This window comes from Carcharodon carcharias, chromosome 2, assembly GCF_017639515.1.
Source record: "Carcharodon carcharias isolate sCarCar2 chromosome 2, sCarCar2.pri, whole genome shotgun sequence".
Taxonomy (NCBI): Eukaryota; Metazoa; Chordata; class Chondrichthyes; order Lamniformes; family Lamnidae; genus Carcharodon; species Carcharodon carcharias.
Window position 1 is genome coordinate 210709314 of NC_054468.1, and position 21512 is coordinate 210730825.

The 21512-nt window shown below is 46.6% G+C and overlaps 1 protein-coding gene across 1 annotated transcript in view; it reads right to left on the minus strand.

Annotated features, from left to right (window-relative positions):
* Nucleotides 1-21512, minus strand: part of LOC121288725 (kynurenine 3-monooxygenase-like) — an 86629-nt gene that overhangs the window by 18204 nt on the left and 46913 nt on the right. The window contains exons 11-14 of the mRNA XM_041207503.1: nucleotides 14846-14903; nucleotides 10203-10285; nucleotides 2923-3024; nucleotides 2739-2803 (exon numbers count right to left, since the gene is read on the minus strand). Coding sequence (XP_041063437.1) covers nucleotides 2739-2803; nucleotides 2923-3024; nucleotides 10203-10285; nucleotides 14846-14903 — 308 coding nt within the window. The remainder of the gene's footprint in view (nucleotides 1-2738; nucleotides 2804-2922; nucleotides 3025-10202; nucleotides 10286-14845; nucleotides 14904-21512) is intronic.

A 21512-nucleotide genomic window follows, 5' to 3' on the forward strand; every position in this document is an offset into this window, starting at 1 on the left:
ATCTGCAATCTGACAAGGGCAACACAGGCAAAGACTTTTCCCATCATGCTCAGCAGGGGTTGCCTCAATAGTTGATGCAATTTGTGCGACTGCACTTGTTTTTGTACAGGGTCACAATATTTGATGAAGGGTGAGGGACGGAGGGATGGAGGGCAGGAGGGCGAGTGAGGGAGTGAGTTTGGGTGATGGAGGGTAAGGGAGGAAGGGCAGGAGTGTGAGGGAGCGAGGACGAGGGAGAGTGAGTGAGGGCGAGGGAGGGAGTAAGTGAGCTTGGGTGACTGCAAGTACGAGGCTGGCTGAGTGAGTGAGCAAGTAGGAGGCTGGCTGAGTGAGTGAGCAATTGCGAGGCTGGCTGAGTGAGGGTGGGTGGTTTACACACAGACAATATCCCTGAACCATGTAGTAGCTCCTTAGCCAGCACCTTCCAAACCCACGACCACTACCATCTAGAAGGACAAGGGCAGCAGACACCCGGGAACCCCACCCGGAAGTTCCCCTCCAAGCCACTCACCATCCTGACTTGGAAATATATCGCAGTTCCTTCAGTGTCGCTGGGTCAAAATCCTGGTACTCCCTTCCTGACAGCAATGTGGGTTGCCCTACACCACATGGATTGCAGAGGTTCAAGAAGGCAGCTTGCCACACCTCAAGGGCAAATAGGGATGGGCAATAAATCCTGGCCTAGTCAGAAACGCCCACATACCATTAATGAATTAAAAAAATGAATGTGTAAAGTTTTTCTGTCAGTGATCCGTTCTCGGCAAGCTGGTCTCTTGTAAGGAAGCCCTGCCAACGTTCAGTCTATCAAGTTCCATGTCATTTGCAGCTGTCTTGCATGCGTTATCAACCGGCTGCAAGTCTGTTAATCCTGTGCACCTGCTGATCTCACAGCTTGCCAATTGGAGCATTGATAGTTTGTTTGTTTTGTTTGTTTGCCTTGCGATGGATTCTGTCCACTTGTTGAACAGAAATTCTAAGCTCCAAGAACCCACTGAAGCGAGTGGACCGTGTTGGGTGCGCAACTTACTAATCAGGGGCTGCCTGACTTGAGGTGAGTGGTGGCTGACTAGTGAGACACAATGGTCTCTCCCATTGTCGGGGACAGCCTGTAGTACCCATTCTCTATGCTAACCGAGTTGGGCTTATTACTCATAACTGTCTCCTATGTTGTTTTAACACATCACAGCGAAACTGGAGTGTCCCCTCCAGGGTGCAAACCTGGACAAAATGTGTGGAGCTCCTGGGCTGCCGAATGGTCAGGAATTGCCTGTTGAGTTGAGTCCAAAGGAATGCAAAGCAGTATGTTTGGCACCAGCTTGTTGCAGGAATTTCCAGAAAGATGACATATTTAGATATTAGTCTGCCTTTGGAGACCCCTCCAGATTTTCTGTCAGGGTTTACTCCCTTAGCCTTCAACTTTCCTGATGTACCCACAAGCAGTGAAGCTATTTGCCCATAGCTAGGCATCTGGTTCATGAGTGCCTGGGCATGTCCACATGCCAGTGGGCCTGCGCACCAGGGTCCTAACCTCTTCCAAGTTCCTCTGAAGCTTTAGCTTAGACACATCAGGGACCTGGTCTCCATGTGTTGCCACAAGGAGGCACAGTTGAGGACCTGCTGACAGAGAGGCTACGCAATGACAGGGAGGGACTTACACCCTAGGCTCTCTTTTTTGCATTTTATCAGCTCATGGTATAGTCCGAAAATGGTAAGTAAACTAGCACACAGAAGCTAAAAGCATGCCAACTCTCTTCACTCACACACTAGACATGCCACATCAACCTGTTTGACACGCACCCATGTCCTTGAGATTTAAGAATCTGATGCTCTATCAACTGAGGACCATTGGAGAGGTAGTTGAATAATCACCTGAGGAATCACATGATAGTGTCTGGGAAATGCTATATCTTTCATAAAACCTTTCCAGCCTTTTTTGTTAATGCTGCTTCCAAATCTTAGTGCAGAATTTAATGCATAGTTAAACGGGCATGGTCATTTCTGCAATGCACCAGTGAGCTATAGACAGAAAGCAGCTTATGACATAGTCATTGTTATTATTGCATGCAAACAATTAATGTTGTTCAGTGATAGCAGGTCTGGATCCAAGTAATTGTAAAACTAATCAATTGCTTCCTTCGTGAGAAATAACCTTTTTAAACATTGTTTCCTATGGTATGAAGCTTATTCAGTCACCTGTGGTGCACATTCCCTGGATAGGTGCTGGTGATCCTCCTCTCTTACATATAGATTAGCCTTGCCCTCCCCCCTTCTCCTCCTCCTCCATCACCACCAATACACCAGTGAGGCAAGCTAACATATACATGCAGCTGGGTGGAATGAAACAGATGATTACCTCCTTTCAATGTCCACTTCTCTGATCTGTACTGGATCTCCAGTATTTTTCTCCACCATCTTAATCTCACTTATATTTAACATTCCATTAAGGCAATGTGGGCTAGAAAGCATGTTTGAGTAAATTTGCTCATTGCCCTTCAGTTGGTGTGTAATATGATAGGGAGCCAAAAAGTGTGCATTGATGTACATTAAACAGATTCAATTCCAGGAAGGATTTTTTGAAGGTGGTCAACAATGAGCTATAGAAACACAATGGCTATACACCAATGTGTACATGCACTGGATCTAACACAGAATAATTGCACCTCTCAATGGAAACCTTGCCTACCCTGTAAAATAAGGAACAAAATAATTTTTAAAAATTAGGACCTCTAAAAACAGACAATACCATGCTTTGCCGTTTTGACCGCTGTATCACTTCATGGTAACGTATTCTGGTAAAAGTCACCTAAAATAAAATAGAAGTAATGGAGAGGATTAAACCTTGAAATGTGTTTTCCCAATTCACCATAATCTACATCAAGTTACAACAAGTGTACAGAGTTTGAGAACTGATGCATCTCTCACCATGGTGTATAAGGGCACAACAGTCTTTGGCATACAGAAATGGAGGAAGTTATCCACATATTTGCGGAAAATAAACCACTTTGAGTTCACGTGCTTACGCATCTGAAAAGATACAGAAATTAAAACCTTTAAAATAACTTTGCAAACTTCATGTAACCAAAAATTGCAATAAATTGCTACATGTTGATTAGTAGAATAAAATAGAATGAGTACAAAGATCAATTGATATTCGCAGCAGATGCCAGCCCTGGAGTCTTCTGCCAAGGCTTAATTTGATTTTGCTGGAAGAAATGCAAATATTTTCTAAAGAAACTAGTTTGAGACAGCTGGCGCCACACAGCTAGTACAGACTTAAGTGTATCAAAAAGAATGAGCTTTGAACCAAAATTCAATATACAATATTGGATTTATATGGATCTCCATTGGATATCTTTGTAGTTATGTTGCAAATTAAATGGACATTTTCTAGTGATTTTGCATTGAACAGTACTAAGTGTATTCAAAATAATGTAAGTTATATCTTTGTTAACATCCCTGGGGCTACTCATTGGCTATCTTGATAACCATCAGAATAGTGAATATGTGAAGCAAATGTGCAACAAAAAGCTCGAATCATAGAATGGTTTTAGCACAGGAGGAGGCCATTCAGTCTGCCGTGTCCCTGCCAGTTCTCCGCAAGAGTAACCCACCTAGTCCCACCCCCCAGCCTTTCCTATGTAGCTATGCCAATTATTTTGCCTTCAGATAATTGGCCAATCCTTTTTTGAATCTGCCTCCATCACTTAGGATTTTAGCTCCTAACCATGCAGTGTGTAAAAAAGTATTTCCTCTTTTAATGTTGTATCTATTATTAAGTCATTCAAAAAACATAGCTGGGCTATGTATTTGTTTAAGAATAGAAGTGAAGAATGTAGGGATTGATTGATATGGTGAAATACCAGCAAACTTCAAAGACAACTTTAAGGGCCAACTGCCAGATATAAACTGGATGGTAGTAACCTTAAAATGTCATCAAGTCACTACCCCACCCATTTATTTTAAACACTCACTCCCTTCTCCACTGGCATGCAGTGGCTGCAATGTGTACCATCTAAAAGATACACTGCAGTAACTTACCGAGGCATCTTTAATAGCATCACCAAACCATGACCTCTACCACCTAGAAGTAAAGGGCAACAGTCCACCTGGAATGCCACCAACTGCAAGTTCTCCTCCCAAGTCACACATCATTCCAACTTGGAAATATATTGTCAATCGTGCACTGCCCTGGGTCAAAATCCTGAAGCTCCCCACCAAGCAGCAATGTGGGAGCAGTAGCAATTAGGGATGGACAGTAAACACTGGCCTTGTTAACAACAGCCACATCCCATCAACAAAACAATTTACATTGGCACTCTGGCTGTTGCCATTTTGGTTAGGGTCCTGAGATTAGTGGCCAAAGTTACTGCCCATTTCAGGCAGCAGGCACATTGCAATATGTTGCACCCTGACTACAATTTTGATGTACAAATGGATGCAGCCTTGGCAGCACTTGATCCACCCTTTTGTACCGGGCAAAAGCTAAGCCTAACTACAAGAGCGCGACTCAGAAAATGGCTCAGGAAATTTAAAAACATGTCTTTGGCAAGGCCTAGATGAGGAGGGGTGCTCCTCCTGGGTCAACAAAATGATTCTGTTGCGCTGTAAAACTATGATTACCCCCTAACTTTCTGGCTCTGACTGTTGGCTGGTTTAGCATGGGAGCTAGCTGATTTCTGGCCTTCCCATAACTTGTGGGCTACAGCAGTATGTCCACCTGATGCCCACAGCTGACCAGCTGCATGTAAACAAAGCCCAGGCCTCTAAGCAGTATCAACAGGTGGGCAGCACTCTGTGCAGTGTCTGCCTCCCGCTAAGATAATCTCTTTATGCTGTAGGTGTCTCTGGGCCTCTATTCATCATTTTTGTGGCTATGCATTGATGACAAAGTTGAGATCAAACTATATCGCCCCTTTTTTTTAAAAATAAAGCAATTATGTGGATGATTGTAGATGTTCATTTGATCCTCTGAGTTGCATTGATAACTATTAGTCTAAATCAATCTTCAGAAAATCTGCCACTCCCATTGGTGGCAGGCATGAGCGGACAATGTGGCAAGAAGGCCAAAAATCGGAAGTCACAGTGGGATCATCCGACGGTGATCGCAAATACCGCTGGAGGCTGGCGTGAACCTGATTTACATCCCACATAATGGGATGCAAAGTAAGACCTTCCCGGAATCATCCCCCCCATGCCCAATTTACCGTCACACCAGCAGGAAGACACGGTGGTCCAGAGCATGCCTGGACAAGTGTGATGTGCAGAAGTCAGGACTTACTGTTAGGGCCTTGCTCAGATCACAGACATCTGAGGAGAAGTAGATGCTGAAGCCTGATAGCTACCGGACCCTGGAGAAACATGTGCATCGGATGCTGGATGGATTTTCATGCGCACCCATTGCGAAGCAGCTCTCGGAAGGTGGGTGGTCTACACGCAGCAGCTTCGACTTTGCTGAGGCTCCTCACCTTCACGGATTTCGCCATGGGCTCACATCATCTTCCATGGTATCTGTTCATGCTTCGGGCCTGCTTTCGAACATCATGGACTTTGATATGGGCTGGTATGGATGATCAGTGAAGGGGGGGTGCGGGGAGAGGAAGATCTAGGTATGAGTGGGAGAGGACGATACACCAGAGGTGGAGGGTGGGGGTGGGGTAAAAGGTGTCAGGGTGGGGGTGAGGTTGGGAGGGGTGACTGTGAAGGTGTCGGGAGGAATGAGGTTGGGAGAGGTAAGGAGGGTGTCCAGGGGAAAGAAGGGTGTAAAAGGGGAAAATGCTGCAAGTGCAGGGAGGAGGGGGAGGGGGGGCAGGTGTAAGGGGTGGAGGAATGTGTAAGGGAGGGATTTTGGAGTAGGGAAGGTGGCCGGGGTAGGGAGGATGGAGTTTGGAGGGGGAAAGGTGTCCAGGGAGAGAACGGAGTTTGGAGGAGGTAAGGGTTGAGGAAGGAGTAAAGGTGGTGGAAGGAGTAAGGAGGGGTGGAATTTTTTTTTCCTATTTTTATTCATTCACAGGATGTGGGCTTCACTGGCTGGGCCAGCATTTATTGCCATCACTAGTTGCCCTTAAGAAGGTGGTGGTAAGCTGCCTTCTTGAACCACTGCAGTCCATGTGGTGTAGGTACAGCCACAGTGCTGTTAGTGAGGCAGTTCCAAGATTTTGACCCAGCAATAGTGAAGGAACGGCGATATATTTCCAAGTCAGGATGGTGAGTAGCTTGGAGCGGAACTTCCAGGTGGTGGTGCTCCCATCTATCTGCTGCCCTTGTCCTTCTAGATGGTAGTGATTGTGGGTTTGGAAGGTGCTGTCTAAGGAAACTTGGTGAATTCCTGCAGTGCATCTTATGGATGATATACACTGCTGCTACCGTGCGTTGGTGGTGGAGGAAGTGAATGTTTTGGATGTGATGCCAATCAAGTGGACTGCTTTGTCCAGGACCATGTCCAGCTTCTTCGCTGTTGTAAGAGCTGCACTCATCCAGGCAAGTGGGGAGTATTCCATCATACTTCTGACCTGTGCCTTGCAGATGATGGACAGGTTTTGGGGAATCAGGAGGTGAGTTATTCCTCATACAATTCCTAGCCTCTGACCTGTTCTTGTAGCCACAGTATTTTTATGGCTAGTCCAGTTCAGTTTCTGGTCAATGGTAACACCCAGGATGTTGATAGTGGGGGATTCAATGATGGTAATGCCATTGAACACCAAGGGGCGATGGTTGGATTCTCTTTTGTTGGAGAAGGTCATTACCTGACACTTGTGTGGCATGAATGTTACTTGCCACTTGTTAGCCCAAGCCTCGATATTGTCCAGGTCTTGCTGCAATTGGACACGGGCTGCTTCAGTATCTGAGGAGTTGCAAATGGTGCTGAACATTGTGCAATCATCAGCGAATATCCCCACTTCTGACCTTACGATGGAAGGAAGGTCATTGATGAAGCAGCTGAAGATGGTTGGGCCTAGGACACTACCCTGAGGAACTCCTGCAGTGAGGTCCAGGAGCTGAGATGACTGACCTCCAACAACCACAACCATCTTCCTTTGTGCTAGGTATGACACCAACCAACAGAGAGTTGATTCCCTGATTCCCATTGACTCCACTTTTGCTAGGGGTCCTTGTACCACACTTGGTTAAATGTGACCTTGATGTCAAGAGCAGTCACTCTCATCTCACCTCAGGAGTTCAGCTCTTTTGTCCATGTTTGAACCAAGGCCGTAATGAAGTCAGGAGCTGAGTGGCACTGGCGGAAGTCAAATTGGGCATCGGTGAGCAGGTTATTGCTAAGCAAGTGCCTCTTGATAGCACTGTTGATGACCCCTTCCATTAGTTTACTGATGATCGAGAGTAGATTGATGGGGCGATAATTGGCTGGGTTGTATTTGTCCTGCTTTTTGTGTACAGGACATACCTGGGCAATTTTCCACATAGCCAGGTAGAGGCCAGTGTTGTAGTTGTACTGGAACAGCTTGGCTAGGAGCGTGGCAAGTTCTGCAGCACAAGTCTTCAGTACTATTGCCGGAATATTGTCAGGGCCCATAACCTTTACAGTATTCAGTACCTTTAGCCATTTCTTGATATCACATGGAGTGAATTGAATTGGCTGAAGACTGGCATCTGTGATGCTGGGGCATCCAGGGGAGGCTGAGATGGATCATCCACACGGCACTTCTGGCTGAAGATTGTTGCGAATGCTTCAGCATTGTTTTTTGCTCTGCTGTGCTGGGCACCTCCATCATTGAGGATGGGGATATTTGTGGAGCCTCCTCTTCCAGTGAGTTGTTTAATTGTCCACCACCATTCATGACTGGATGTTTCAGGACTGCAGAGCTTAGATCTGATCCGCTGGTTGTGGGATCGCTTAGCTCTATCACCTGCTGCTTATGATCTATGGCACGCAAGTAGTCCTGTTTTATAGCTTCAGCAGGTTGACACCTCATTTTTAGGTATGCCTGGTGCTGCTCCTGGCATGCCCTCCTGCACTCTTAATTGATCCAATCAATATCTAGTTTAACATGCAAGGTAGGGGTATGTGCAGTCAATGCTTACCTCCTGGGGAGCAAACTCAGGGTAGACATGGTAGGAGGGAATGGTGAATGGGAGACAGGACAGAGGAAGCCGATAGGGTGGGAGAGTGAGGGTGTGCAATGATTGGCCTTGTTGCCTCTGATGACTTCGGTATGCTTCCTCTAGAAAACCGGGCCTTGAAGGTCCCAGCTTGCTTTGGCTGTCCACATATGGGCCAGCTGCTCCCTCTGTGGTGACAGAGGATGAGGATGAGGGGGGGGGGTCACAGGCAAAGGGGACTCGGAAGGAGCAAACAGCCTCTGAGATTCCTGTGGATGACCCAGGGATGTCCAGCTTCCACTCCTCCTCCCTTCAGATGCTTGTGGGCCCCGGCCGTATTCCTCGAGGGGCAGGAGCACCTGGAGGGACGTCATGGTGCCCTGTTTCCCTCTTGTATTGGCCCTGTTGCCTCTGACAGCTTTGGTGTGCATCCTCTGGAAAGCTGAGGCCACTGCTACCGCGATAGAGTGCAGGTCCGCGCACAACTCTGCATTCTGTTGGACCAAGGTCTCCATAACATCTGCCATCCTTCCCATGGAGGTCTCCATGTAAGCACATGCCAGCACCGCTTCATCAGAGAGCAGGTGGATGCAGTCCTCCGACTCCTGTGCCACTCTGTTGACTGTTTCCAACAGCTCTGTGTGATGTTCCCCCGCCTTCTGCTGACTCTCCACACTGAGTTGGAAGGCCGAATCCAGTAGTTGGTCATCTGACTCAGACAAAGATGCCTCTTCCCCAGCAGTCCTCCAAGTGCTGGGGAGCTCGGCTGAACCTGCCTCCTCCTGGTGTGGACACATGTCCATGCAGTGACCACCAGATGCTGAACTCAAACCTGCTCTAGAACTAGATCTCATTGAGGTGTGTGTCTCTGCATTGGTGGAGGGTGTGGGTAAGCACTGTGACACTTCCAGGCTGTTTATTTCCAGCTCCTCAATCGAGAAGAGTTCCTCTTGGCTGGAGGTAAGGACTTGGACGGAGCTGAAGGACTGGCTGGCTGAGGACATCTGTCACTTGGCAAAGCTCCCTGTGAACCGAAGTAGAGATGATTAGTGCATGGCAGCAGAGTCAAAAACAGGAGAGAGAGCACTCACAGTTGCGTTGAGAGAGGGATGATGTGGTACAGGATCCTCACATGGGTGCTCACCGCTGACATCACCGTCGCCGCATGCACAGTCCACGTCCTCGCCAGCCAGCACGATGACACGCTTCTGAAAGTGAGTGAAGGGCCTAATGTGGGCCACTCCACCCTCAAGTCTGGAATCTCTCCCTCCTGCTTTGAGCCAGCTTCTCCTGCATGAAAACAGATGGAGAGAGTGTGAGCAGGACACATGGCACTGCGTGGAATGGTTGTGGGGCGAGTGGAGCCATGAACTGGATGAGGATGCGAGCTCCAGAGGATATGAGCCTGATGGAGATGTGAGGGTGTGTGTGTGGGTTAGTGGTGTTGTCCTTAGAGGTATGAGATCCCTGTGCATGTGTGATGGGTTTGAGTATTGACAGTGATGAGATGGTTGACTTACCCTGGTGAAACGGATGAGACCATTCATCCTCATTCTCCATTGGATGGCTGACCTCCTCTGTGCTCCACTGGCATTGACCACTGCTGCTACCGCCTCCCAGGCTGGATTGGTGACTCTGGTGGACATCCTACGGCCAGAGCAGGGGTAGAGGAGTTTGTGGCGGCCTTCTATGTCTCCAGCAAGCACCCCTGAAAGGCATCACTAAATTTAGGGGCTGCCGCCACTTTTGCTTTCAGGGCCATCTATCACCTCGAGCAGTCCTGGTCTGTAGACATGAAGTAGGTGCACCCTGGTGCCCTTTAAATATGGTGCCTGGAGCGAGGAAGCATTGAGGTCATGGCAAGGTGTTCAAATCTGAGCCTGCCCGCCAGCTATCCGGCTTGTTTCCTGTGAACGCATTATTAATGAGGTGGGACCCGCCGGGAAGGGGACAATATGGTGCGAAAATCTGCCATTGCACCCGGCAGGTAAAATGTCTTTATGATGCCCACTAGTGCAAACCTGGGATGATTCTGTCCTAAGATTCTGAAGCATTAAAAAAATTCTAGATTTTCTAACATGAAAGCCTGTCACAAAATTAAAGGGTTTATTATAAAAATGTCTTTAGAACCATTTTCCACATACCTCCACATAGTTGTACATGGCCAGATCAGCTATAGCATGGCAATCAGGTACACGCAACCTTGAAAACTCTGGAAGACATATAGCTGCAAAGGAGAAATGTTTATATAATTAGTTTTATGAAGGATACTCATTTTCTAATAAATGAGCGAGTTGCTCAGTTGCTCAAATGATTTGTCAATTTGAGAATAAACGATTATAACATATTGTGCACAAATTCACCTCGGTCATACATTACTGCGGTGGTGTATTATCTGAGTTCCTGTATAATCCTGTATATCATTACCAGTCACTCAGTTTTCCTTTGTTCTTATGCCTGGGAGCAGATACTTTGTGTAAAACACCCCCTCTTCTGAAACCCCGAAGGAGAATTAGTGGCTGGGATTTAATGTGGGTGACAGGGGTCTCACCGACTGGTTGTAGAACCGATGTGAGCCCCATGTCATTTTTTTTTTGAACGGTCTGACTGTATTTAGTTCCAGTCAGGCACTTTCCCAGCCAGTGTTGGGCCTCCCGTCTGATGAAGTCTCAAGGTTGAAATGTTAATGCTGCTTCTCTCCACAGGCATTGCCTAATCTGCTGAGTTTTTCCAGCGTTTTCTGTTTTTATTTCCGATTTCTAGCACCTCCCGTATTTTGCTTTTATGTTCCCTTATTCACATTTGCTCTTTGTGCTCTCTGCTCTTGCACAGAACATTCAAACTTAATTATGCAAGCATATCTTAATAACTGCATCAGATGGAAGGCTGAAAGTTCTGGATCAGCAGGGAGGCAATTGCACACCTGCCCCTTCACTTCCTCTCTCCTCACCGTCCAAGGGTCCAAACACTCCTTTTAAGTGAAGCAGCATTTCACTTGCATTTCCCCCAACTTAGTCTACTGCATTCGTTGCTCCCAATGCAGTTTCCTCTACACTGGAGAGACCAAACGCAGACTGGGTGACTGCTTTGCGGAACACCTTAGGTCTGTCCGCAAGCATTACCCAGACCTCCCTGTCGCTTGCCATTTTAACACTCCACCCTGTTCTCTTGCCCACATGTCCGTCCTTGGCTTGCTGCATTGTTCCAGTGAAGCTCAACGCAAACTGGAGGAACAGCACCTCATCTTCCGACTAGGCACTTTGCAGCCTTCCTGACTGAATATTGAGTTCAACAACTTTAGATCTTGAACTCCCTCCTCCATCCCCACCCCTTTTCCGTTTCTTCCCCCTCCCTTTTGTTTTTTCCAATAATTTATATAGATTTTTCTTTTCCCACCTATTTCCGTTATTTTTAAATGTATTCCGGCTATCATTTATTTCACCCCACCCCCATTAGAGCTACCTTGCATGTCCTACTCTCCATTCTTAATTAGCACATTCTTTTAGATAATATCACCACCTTCAACACCTCTTTATTCTTTTGTCTGTGACATCTTTTGGTTATCTCCTCCTATCACTGCTTGCTTGTCCCAACAACACCCCCCCCTCCACTTAAACCAGCTTATATTTCACCCCTTTCCTATTTCTACTTAGTTCTGTTGAAGGGTCATGAGGACTCGAAACGTCAACTTTGCTCTTCTCTGCCGATGCTGCCAGACCTGCTGAGTTTTTCCAGGTATTTCTGTTTTTGTTTTGGATTTCCAGCATTGGCAGTTTTTTGTTTTTATAATTGCAGAGCTGTACAATCAGACATAAGAATGCCTGCAGGCAGCCTGCACCAGAGGAACAGCACTGCCAGTGGTGGTCAAGGTCACCTCTTGCTTCAGTTGTTATGACTCCACCTCCTTCGAGACCAAAATTGGGATCATCTCACATATTATGCAATGCGCTGCCAATGGATTTAGCAAACAAATGGCACCTGTGCGTTTAAGCTTGGGAGTACACCCCATTCCTACTTATTTTCTGTTCTCTGCACCTTATGCAGGCAAAGTGTCCACCATAAGCAGGCAGCTACTTCATAAATAGATGCAAATTAGGGTCCAATAATGTCATTAGGACCTAGATGCAATGTTAACAGTGCTGAGTAGAAGCAAGTGGAATTGGGTTCAGTAATATTTAAAGAAATTCAGTTCTGAGGAAACTGTTGTGCTTTTTGGATTTCAACTGCATATTTCAGCTTGCAATTTTTTTTTACTCTGTTAAACCATTGGATTTTATGTGGACCAGCAACAGCTGGGACAAAGACCTTGGCCTGAATCCATTTTCTACATTTACATGCATAGCACCTAAAAAAAACAGTGTAGGAATTCAGATATGGAAATAAGAACCCTGGAAGATGTTCCATCCATTTAACAGGCAGAAAATACTGCAGTGCCTATTCATGAGAGAAATGGTGAATGGTGGTGGACAATGAAACAAATAACTGGAGGAGGGGGCTCCACAAATAACCCCATCGTCAATGATGGGGGAGCCCAGCACATCAGTGCAAAAGACAAAGCTGAAGCATATGCAACAATCTTCAGCCAGAAGTGCTGAGTAGATGATCCATCTTGGCCTCCTCCGATGACCCCAGCATCACAGATGCCAGTTTTTATCCAATTCGATTCGCTACACGTGTTATCGAGAAATGGCTGAAGGAATTGGATACTGCAAAGGCTATGGGCCCTGACAATATTCTGGCAATAGTACTGAAGAATTGTGCTCCAAAACTAGCTGCACCCTTAGCCAAGCTGTCCCAGTACAGTTACAAAACTGGAATCTGCCCGGCAATGTGGAAAATTGCCCAGATATGTCCTGTCCAGAAAAAGTAGGACAAAAACAGAACAAATCCAACCCAGCCAATTACCGCCCCATCGGCCTACTTTTGATCTAGTGATGGAAGGGATTGTCAACAGTGCTATCAAGTGGCACTTACTCAGCAATAACCTGCTCACTGACGCTCAGTTTGGGTTCTGCCAAGGTAACTCAGCTCCAGGCCTCATTACAGTCTTGGTCCAAACACTTGAGATCAAGGCAACATTTGATCAAGTGTGGCATCAAGGACCCCTATCAAACCTGGAGTTGATGGTAATCAGGGGGACAACTATCCATTGGTTGGTGTCATACGTAATACATAGGAAGATGGTTGTGGTTGTTGGAAATCAATCATCTCAGTTCCAGGACATCATTGCAGGAGTTCCTCAGGGTAGTGTCCTAGGCCCAACCATCTTCAGCTGCTGCATCAATGACCTTCCTTCCATTATAAGAGCAGAAGTGGGGATTTCACTGATGATTGCACAATGTTCAGCACCATTTGTGACTTCTCAGATACTGAAGCAATTCATGCCCAAATGCAGCAAAACTTGGGCAACATTCAGGCTTGGGCTGATAAGTGACAAGTAACATTTGTGCCACACAAGTGCTGGGCAATGACCATCTCCAACAAGCGAGAATCCAACCATCTCCCCTTGACATTCAATAGCATTACCATTGCTGAATCCCCCACTATCAACATCCTGGGGGTTACCATTGACCAGAAACTGAACTGGGCCAGCCATATAAATACTGTGGTAACCAGAGCAGGTCAGAGGCTGGGACTTCTGCAGAGAGTAACTCACCTCCTGACTCTTCAACGTCTGACCACCATCTACAAGGCACAAGTCGGAGTGTGATGGAATACTCTTCACTGGCTTGGATGAGTGCTGCTCCAACACAACACAAGAAGCTCAAGAGCATCCAGGACAAGGCAGCCTGCTTGATTTGCATCCCATCCACCACCTTCAATATCCACTCCTTCCACCATTGACGCACAGTGACAGCATTGTCTACCATCTACAAGATGCACTGCAGCAACTCAACAAGGCACCTTTGACAGCACCTTCCAAACTAGCGATCTCTACCACCTAGAAGGACAAGGGCAGCAGATGCATGAACAAGGGCAGCAGATGCATGAGAACACCACCACCTGCAAGTTTCCCTCCAAGTCACACACAATTCTGACATGGAACTATATCGTTGTTCCTTCATTGTCACTGGGTCAAAGTCCTGGAACTCCTACCCTAACCACTCTGAGGATTTACCTACACAACATGGACTGTGGTATTTCAAAAAGTCAGCTCACCACCACCTTCTCAAAGGCTATTAGGGATGGGCAATAAAAATGCTGGCCTAGCCAGTGACCCCCACATCCCATGAAAGAGCTAAAAATAAAGAAACTTGAGAGACAAGCAATTTCTAGAGGGCAGAAGACAGAATGCTTGCATTAATGGAACCCTAGGAGAAAAGATGTACTCTTGGTCAAAGTGTAGCTAGAGTATACATCTTGGATGAATGAATTAGTTTGAAATTTTGCACCATTGCCATATAATGCACTATCAGCATTGATTTACATTAGTCTCCTGGGACTTTGCCCAAATAAATAAAGAGGAAGTGAAATTGCCTTCGTGTGCGTCAATAATGCTTTGGATATTGATATGGAAACCTGGATTGCTTAAAATTCTAACCCTTGGTGAAAATATGTAGGCGAAAGTGTAACCCTATGTCGCCTAGATAAGGAGCAACATACAAAGCAATTTTAATAAAATAGATACTTTTTAGTTAATAGAGATGGGGCTGGAAGCCAGAGTTAAATCAGTGCAGGATCATTGCTTATAGAAGCTACTTTCTTGCTGTGAACACAGGTTAAAACTGAAACTATAGTTATAACACAATTACACAATGTGAAAACTCCAGAAGTTTTGTAAACTCACAGAAATCATTGTCAAACTGGTCCATTAATTCATCGAAGACAATGCAGTCTTCAAAACCCTTAAGAAATGGAGAAGGAGAAAAAAAGACATTTGTTTTGTAAGTTATTGCTGCTCTATCACACCCAGGAAAGTAAATACAGAGACTGATCTTCCCCCTTTAGTACTTGGGCATAAAGGGTGTCTACAGATGAAAAGTTGGGCTGACTGCATTCGGGTGTGTGATCCATGTCAGCAGATTTATTTTTTGTACACTGGACCCAGGTGATCTTTCACAGCAAGTACAAGATGAAAATTTGTCCTAAACTGATCAACTGACAAGTCCAACGTACCTCTGAGTTAAACTGAAAATTAAGACTACATTGTAAAATGCAAGAAAATTGCTCGACTCCAGGTCTGTGCGGGGAGATTGGGAATTTGTTAATTAAATTAGGATTTATTCGATCTCTTGATCTTTCATTCTAGAGGCCTGGCATAAAAGATAAGACATCTGTCTGTGGAGAACTCCCAGAGAACGATGAGTCACTGAAATCGCCAAGCTGTGCTATACATCACATGGTGCTCAGCCACAGACAGGAAAATGGAATTGATGTAATAATCCAATGACATGTTAATGTAATTGCAATGGTCTTAGAAATCCATAAGAGGAGTTAGTCAAAGCATGTAAAAAGTAAATCATTGGGCTGGATTTTACGATCCCACGCTGGCCTGTCTGAAATTTTACAGGGGTTGGGGGAGGCTTTGGGCAGCCCACCTCCCCACCGGCTTAGCCTATTGAGGCCCTTAAGTGGCCAACTAATGGCCCCCACTGGTATTTTAGCCATGGCAGGGGGAGACCCATGCCCTGCAGGAAGCCCGGCAACTTTAGTTGTGCAGGCTGGTTTCAGGCAAGGCAGGGGGGTGGGGGGAACCTCCTTTGCAGGTCCTGTTGCCCCACTGGAGCCTCCCCCACCACTGTACCCCCTCAGGATTGGCAGTTATCCTCCATCCCCCTGGCCTGTTGAACCCAGCCCTCCTTACCCACCTCACTCTTCTCACTGAGACCCCCAATGCCAGACTTATCTGGGCTCCTCAGTGTGGTGAAACTGCCCGCAGTCCCAGTAGTGGCCATCACTCCCAGTTGGCACTCCTGGGACTACAGAGCTGCTGGCCATCCAATTGGCTAGTAGCTCTCTAAGGCAGGACTTCTTACCGAGACAGGGAAATCTCACCTTAAAGCAATTAGTACTGCTTCCAGTGTTAAATTGCTGTGAGGTAATGTCAGGGTTGTGGGCGGACTCCCCTTCGACATTTTAGCTGGAGGCGTGGGGATCGTTGTGCCCTGTAAAATCCAGCCCATTGGAAATTTAAAATTTAAAAACACTTGAAAGTGTAAGTCAAACTAATTGGGGTGGTGGGGTAGCTTTGTTAGTACGAGATGGAATGATGCGATAGCAAGAAATAACCTTAGATCGGAAGATGTGGAATCCATATGGATGGAGGTAAGAAATAACAAGGGGAAGAAGACACTGGTGGTAGTAGTCCACTGGAGTAGTCTATAGGCGCCCTAACAGTAGCTGTGCTGTCGCACAAAGAATAAATCAGGCAGTATATTTATCATGGGTGACTTTAATCTTCATGTAGATTGGGAAAATCAAATTGGAAGAGGTAGCCACGAGCAAGGAGTCATAGTGTGTATTCGGGACAATTTCTTAGAATAATAGTTTGGATTGTAATGTGTAGTGAGGCAGGTTTAATAAATGATCTCAGAGTAAACGATCCCCTAGGAAACAGTGACCATAACATGGTGCAATCTAGCATTCAGTTTGAGAGTGAGAAACTTAGTTTGGAAACATCTGTGTTAAATTTAAATAAGGGTAATTACAAAGAAATGAGGGCAGAGTTGGCTGGAGTAGACTAGGAAAGGAGGTTAGCAGAAAAGACAGCTGAAGAACAATGGCAAATGTTTAGGAAATAGTTCATGGCTCACAACAAAGGTATATCCCAGTGAGGAAGAAGGATTGTAGGAGGGGATAAACCAACCATGGTAAACCAAGGAAGTTAAGGAAAGTATCAAAGTGAAAGAAAAAGCATACAATGTGGCGAAGATTAGTGGTAAACTAGAGGATTGGGTAAGTTTTAAAAACCAACAGAAGATGACCAAAATAAATAATAAAGAGGGAGAAAATAAACTTTTAGGGTAAACTAGCAAGTAATATAAAAATGGACAGTAAGAGCTTCTTTAAATATATATAAAGGAAGAGAGAGGCCAAAGTCAATATAGGCCCCTTAGAAAATGTGGCTGGGGAAATAATAATGGGAAACCAGGAAATGGCAGAGGAGATGAATAAACACTTTGCATCAGTCTTCATGGTAGAAGACACTAATAGCAGACCAAAAATACTAAATAATCATGGGCCAAAAGGGGGTGAGGAAATAAATACAATAACTATCACTAGAGAAAAAGTACTAGGGAAACTAATGGGGCTAAAGGTCGACAAGTTCTCTGGACCGGATGGGTTGCATCCTAGGATATTAAAGGAAGTAGCTAAAGAGATAGTCGATGCACTGGTAGTAATCTTCCAAGAATCCTTAGATGCTGGAAAGGTCCCAGAGGATTGGAAAACTGCGCAATGTAACAGCCTTATTCAAAGAGGGAGGGAGACAAAAAACAGGTAACTATAGGCCAGTTAGCTTAACATCTGTCATTGGGAAAATATTGGAGTCTATTATAAAGGATGTAATAGCAAAGCATTTAGAAATACATAATCTAATCAAGCAGAGTCAGCATGGCTTCATGAAGGGCAAATCATGCCTGACAACTTTATTAGAATTCTTTGAGGAAGTAACAAGCAGGATAGATAAAGGAGAACCAGTAGGTGTAATGTACTTGGATTTCCAAAAGATGTTCAATAAGCTAACACACATAAGGCTACAATTATTTACAATATATATTCATGATTTGGATGAGGGAAATGAATGGTGTTGGGGGTGGTATTTTTTAAAAATTCATTCATGGGATATGGGCTTCGCTGGCTAGGCCAGCATTTATTGCCCATCCCTAGTTGCCCCTGAGAAGGTGGTGGTGAGCTGCCTTCTTGAACCGCTGCAGTCCATGTGGTATAGGTACACCCACAGTGCTGTCAGGAAGGGAGTTCCAGGATTTTGACCCAACAACAGTGAAGAAACGGTGATATATTTCCAAGTCAGGATGGTGAGTGATTTGGAGGGGAACTTCCAGGTGGCGGTGTTCCCATCTGTCTGCTGCCCTTGTCCTTCTAGGTGGTACTGGTCGTGGATTTGGAAGGTGCTGCTTAAGGGGCTTTGGTGAATTCCTTATTAGCATGGATAGAGCATGGCTAACTAATAGACAACAGAGAGTTGGGATACTGGGGGGCATTTTCAGGATGGCAACCTGTAACTGGTAGAGTGCCTCAGGGATCAGTGCTGGGGCCACAATTATTTACCATATATATTAATGACTTGGATGAGGGAAATGACTGTACTACCACCAAGTTTGCGGATGACACAAAAATAGGTGGGAAGGCAAGTGGTGAGGATGACACTAGGAGTCTACAGAGGGATATAGCCAGGTTAAGTGAGTGGGCAAAAATGTGGCAGATGGAATATAATGTGGGAAAGTGTGAGGTTATGCACTTTGGCAGGAGGAATAGAGGAGCTGAATATTATTTAAAAAGAGAAAGACTGAAGAAAGCTGCAGCTTTGGGGGTCCTCATGCATGAATCCCAAAAAGCTAGCATGCAAGTTCAGCAGGTAATAGGGAAGGCAAATGGAATGTTGGCCTTTACTTCAAAGGGAATGGAGTATAAAAATAGGGAAGTCTTGCTAAAACTATACAAGGCACTAGTTAGACCACATTTGGAATACCATGAATAGTTTAGATCCCCTTAACTAAGGAAAGATATACTGGCATTGGAGGCAGTCCAGAGAAAGATCACTAGGTTAATCCAAGGGATGGAAGGATTTTCTTATGAGTAGAGGTTGAGTCGGTTGGGCCTGTACTCATTGGAGTTTAGAAGAATGAGAGACGACCTTATTGAAACATATAGGGCAGAATTTTCCTGTTGGCGTGTGGGGACTGGCCCCGCACTCCTATGTGTAAAATGACGCGCGGTGACGTTGGTGTGTGTCCCGATGTCACCGCGCACCATAACGATACTTGGGAAGGCGGGCGCACCATAAGTTCAGATGCGCGCCCGCCATCAATTAACGGGCCAGTTAGGGCTCTTGAGGCAGCAATTGAATTTGATTTTTCGCAGCCTGTGCGATCTTCAGGGTGTCGCATGGGCACAATGGGCAGGCGGGTAGGAGACATTTGTACAAACCTCATCCACGGGCGGAATAAGAGGGGTGAGTGCGGTCACAAACGTGATCTTTCAGGTATTTAAGTGTGAAAGTTACTTATACTTGCCTGTGTGAGCAGGAATACTTCAAAACTCATATCAGCTGATTGAACAGGAGTAAAAGCCTTGGTTAGTACTCTACAGTAAAGACCATTTTTGGGGCCTGCAGCTTTCAGGAAGCCTTCCCTTAGCCTGGGAATGGGAGTTGTGCTCTCCACTGGAGGCACCACCTCCTCTGAGGAGGAAGGGCGGGCTAAAAGGGGGAGGAGGCCAGGAGTCCACATTCAGCCTCCAGGGGAGTCACCTTTGGGAGGAGATGTGTAGGCACTAGGGGCGCAAGGCCAACAGAAAGTGTAAGGCGGAAAGGGCCGCAGAAGACGCCAATATCCTGCTGTCAGGGTATACAGGCAGAGAAGCAGCAACTTCAATATGTTTGAGATGCAGTGCCAAAGGAGGCTCTGTCTCTCAAGGGAGACAGTCACCTCCATCTGTCAGATGATAGGCCCTGAGATCTCCGCTAACTGTGTGGGTGGGCACCCCATGCCAGTGGCTCTAAGGGTCACTGCTGTCCTTAATTTCTATGCCTCTGGCTCATTCCAGGGGTCAGTGGGTGATCTCTGCAGAGTCTCCCAATCAGCTGTCCACATTTGTGTCAAGCAGGTGACAGACACTCTATTCAGGCATGCATTGACCTTCATTCACTACCGCTGGGACGATGCCAGCCAGACAGAGTGAGCCAGAGGCTTCGCGGCGATTGCTGGCTTCTCCCCTGTCCAGTGTGCAATAGACTGCACACATGTGGCCATCAAGGCACCAGCAGGTGAGCCCGGTGCCTTCGTCAACAGGAAGGGCCTCCACTCCCTGAACGTGCAGATAGTGTGTGATCACAAGCAGCGAATTCTGCAAGTCTGTGCAAGGTGCCTAGGCAGCTCCCATGGTGCTTACATCCTTAGACACTCCCCGGTGCCGAGGCTCTTCAGTGCTCCAGCTTGGCTGGATGGATGGCTGCTGGGTGACAAGGGCTATGCCCTCAACAGGTGGTTCATGACATCTCTCCGCCATCCAAGAGCAGAAGCTGAGCAGCGGTACAATAGGAGCCACGCCTCCACAAGGGCTGTGGTGGAGAGAACCATCAGTCTTCTCAAGATGTGCTTCTGATGCCTGGACCCCTCAGGAAGTGGATTCCAATAGCCCCCCAGATCGTGTGTCACTGATAATGCTTGCATGCTGCGCTCTCCACAACCTGGCACTGGAAAGGGGGGATGTAGTGGACGAGAAAGACATAGATGAGGTTGCTCTGGATGCACAAGATGACTCCAGCAGTGTGTCCGAGGTTGAGCACGCACAGGGAAATGCTGAGGGGGTAGACACTGACCTGGGCATACTGCAGGAAGGCAGGGACACCCAGGGGGCTTTAATCCAAAGAACCTTCGGCCAGCCCACCACAAATGGACTTTCAACACACGCCAGGGTTGCAGGCTCCACACTCGATATCTGAGTGCTAAATCAGCCTGGATAATAACATTAACTAAGGCCCTTATCAATAAAGCTCAATGTCATACAACTCACTCATAACACCACTTGCAGAAGTAAGGAATCACCCTGAGGCATGGCAACATGTCAAAATTTATTGAGTGAACAATTGCAACTTCATAAAGCAAATAAAATGGCGTTGGACATCACACCAAGTCTTCCAGAAAGTACTATGGGCCAACATAAAAGCATCAGTGAGAAACCCGTGGCATGCCTAAGATGCCTTAAATTTACGCTTACGGGTGCTATGACTAGGTGCTGTCCCCTCACTGGCACTGGCATTTGAGACAGCACTGTGCTATACTGTTGGCCTCGAAGACCTTTGCGGATGTTCTCTGGCCCATGGAGCATTTGGTGGTCCCACCTGGGATGGAGCAGCCAGCTCCACAGCTGGCTTCTCCCCAGTCACCGCAGCCTCATTGGATGCCACGTTCACTGGCAGAGGAGCAGAGGAGGGGCCGCCCTTATCTGGAGTACCTTGAGAGGAGCTCGCAGGGATGACAGGTAGCTGCTGTGCTGATGTGAGGTCGCTTCGGATCTCCCTGCTCACCATAGATGAATGGGCACCAAGCTGGGATGTTTGGTGCCCAAACCATCTCCCACATTGGCACTGACCAGCTGTGGCCAATGCCGCTGTGTGGGCTTGCAGGTCCAAGCGCAACCCCAGGACGCCCTGATTGGTCTCCTGGTGGCGCCTCTCCATGAGAGTCGCCGTTCTATCCATGGAGGAAGCATGGCGCACAGCCACGAGGCTCATTGCATCGGTGATGCTCCGTGTGGACTCCTCAAGCACG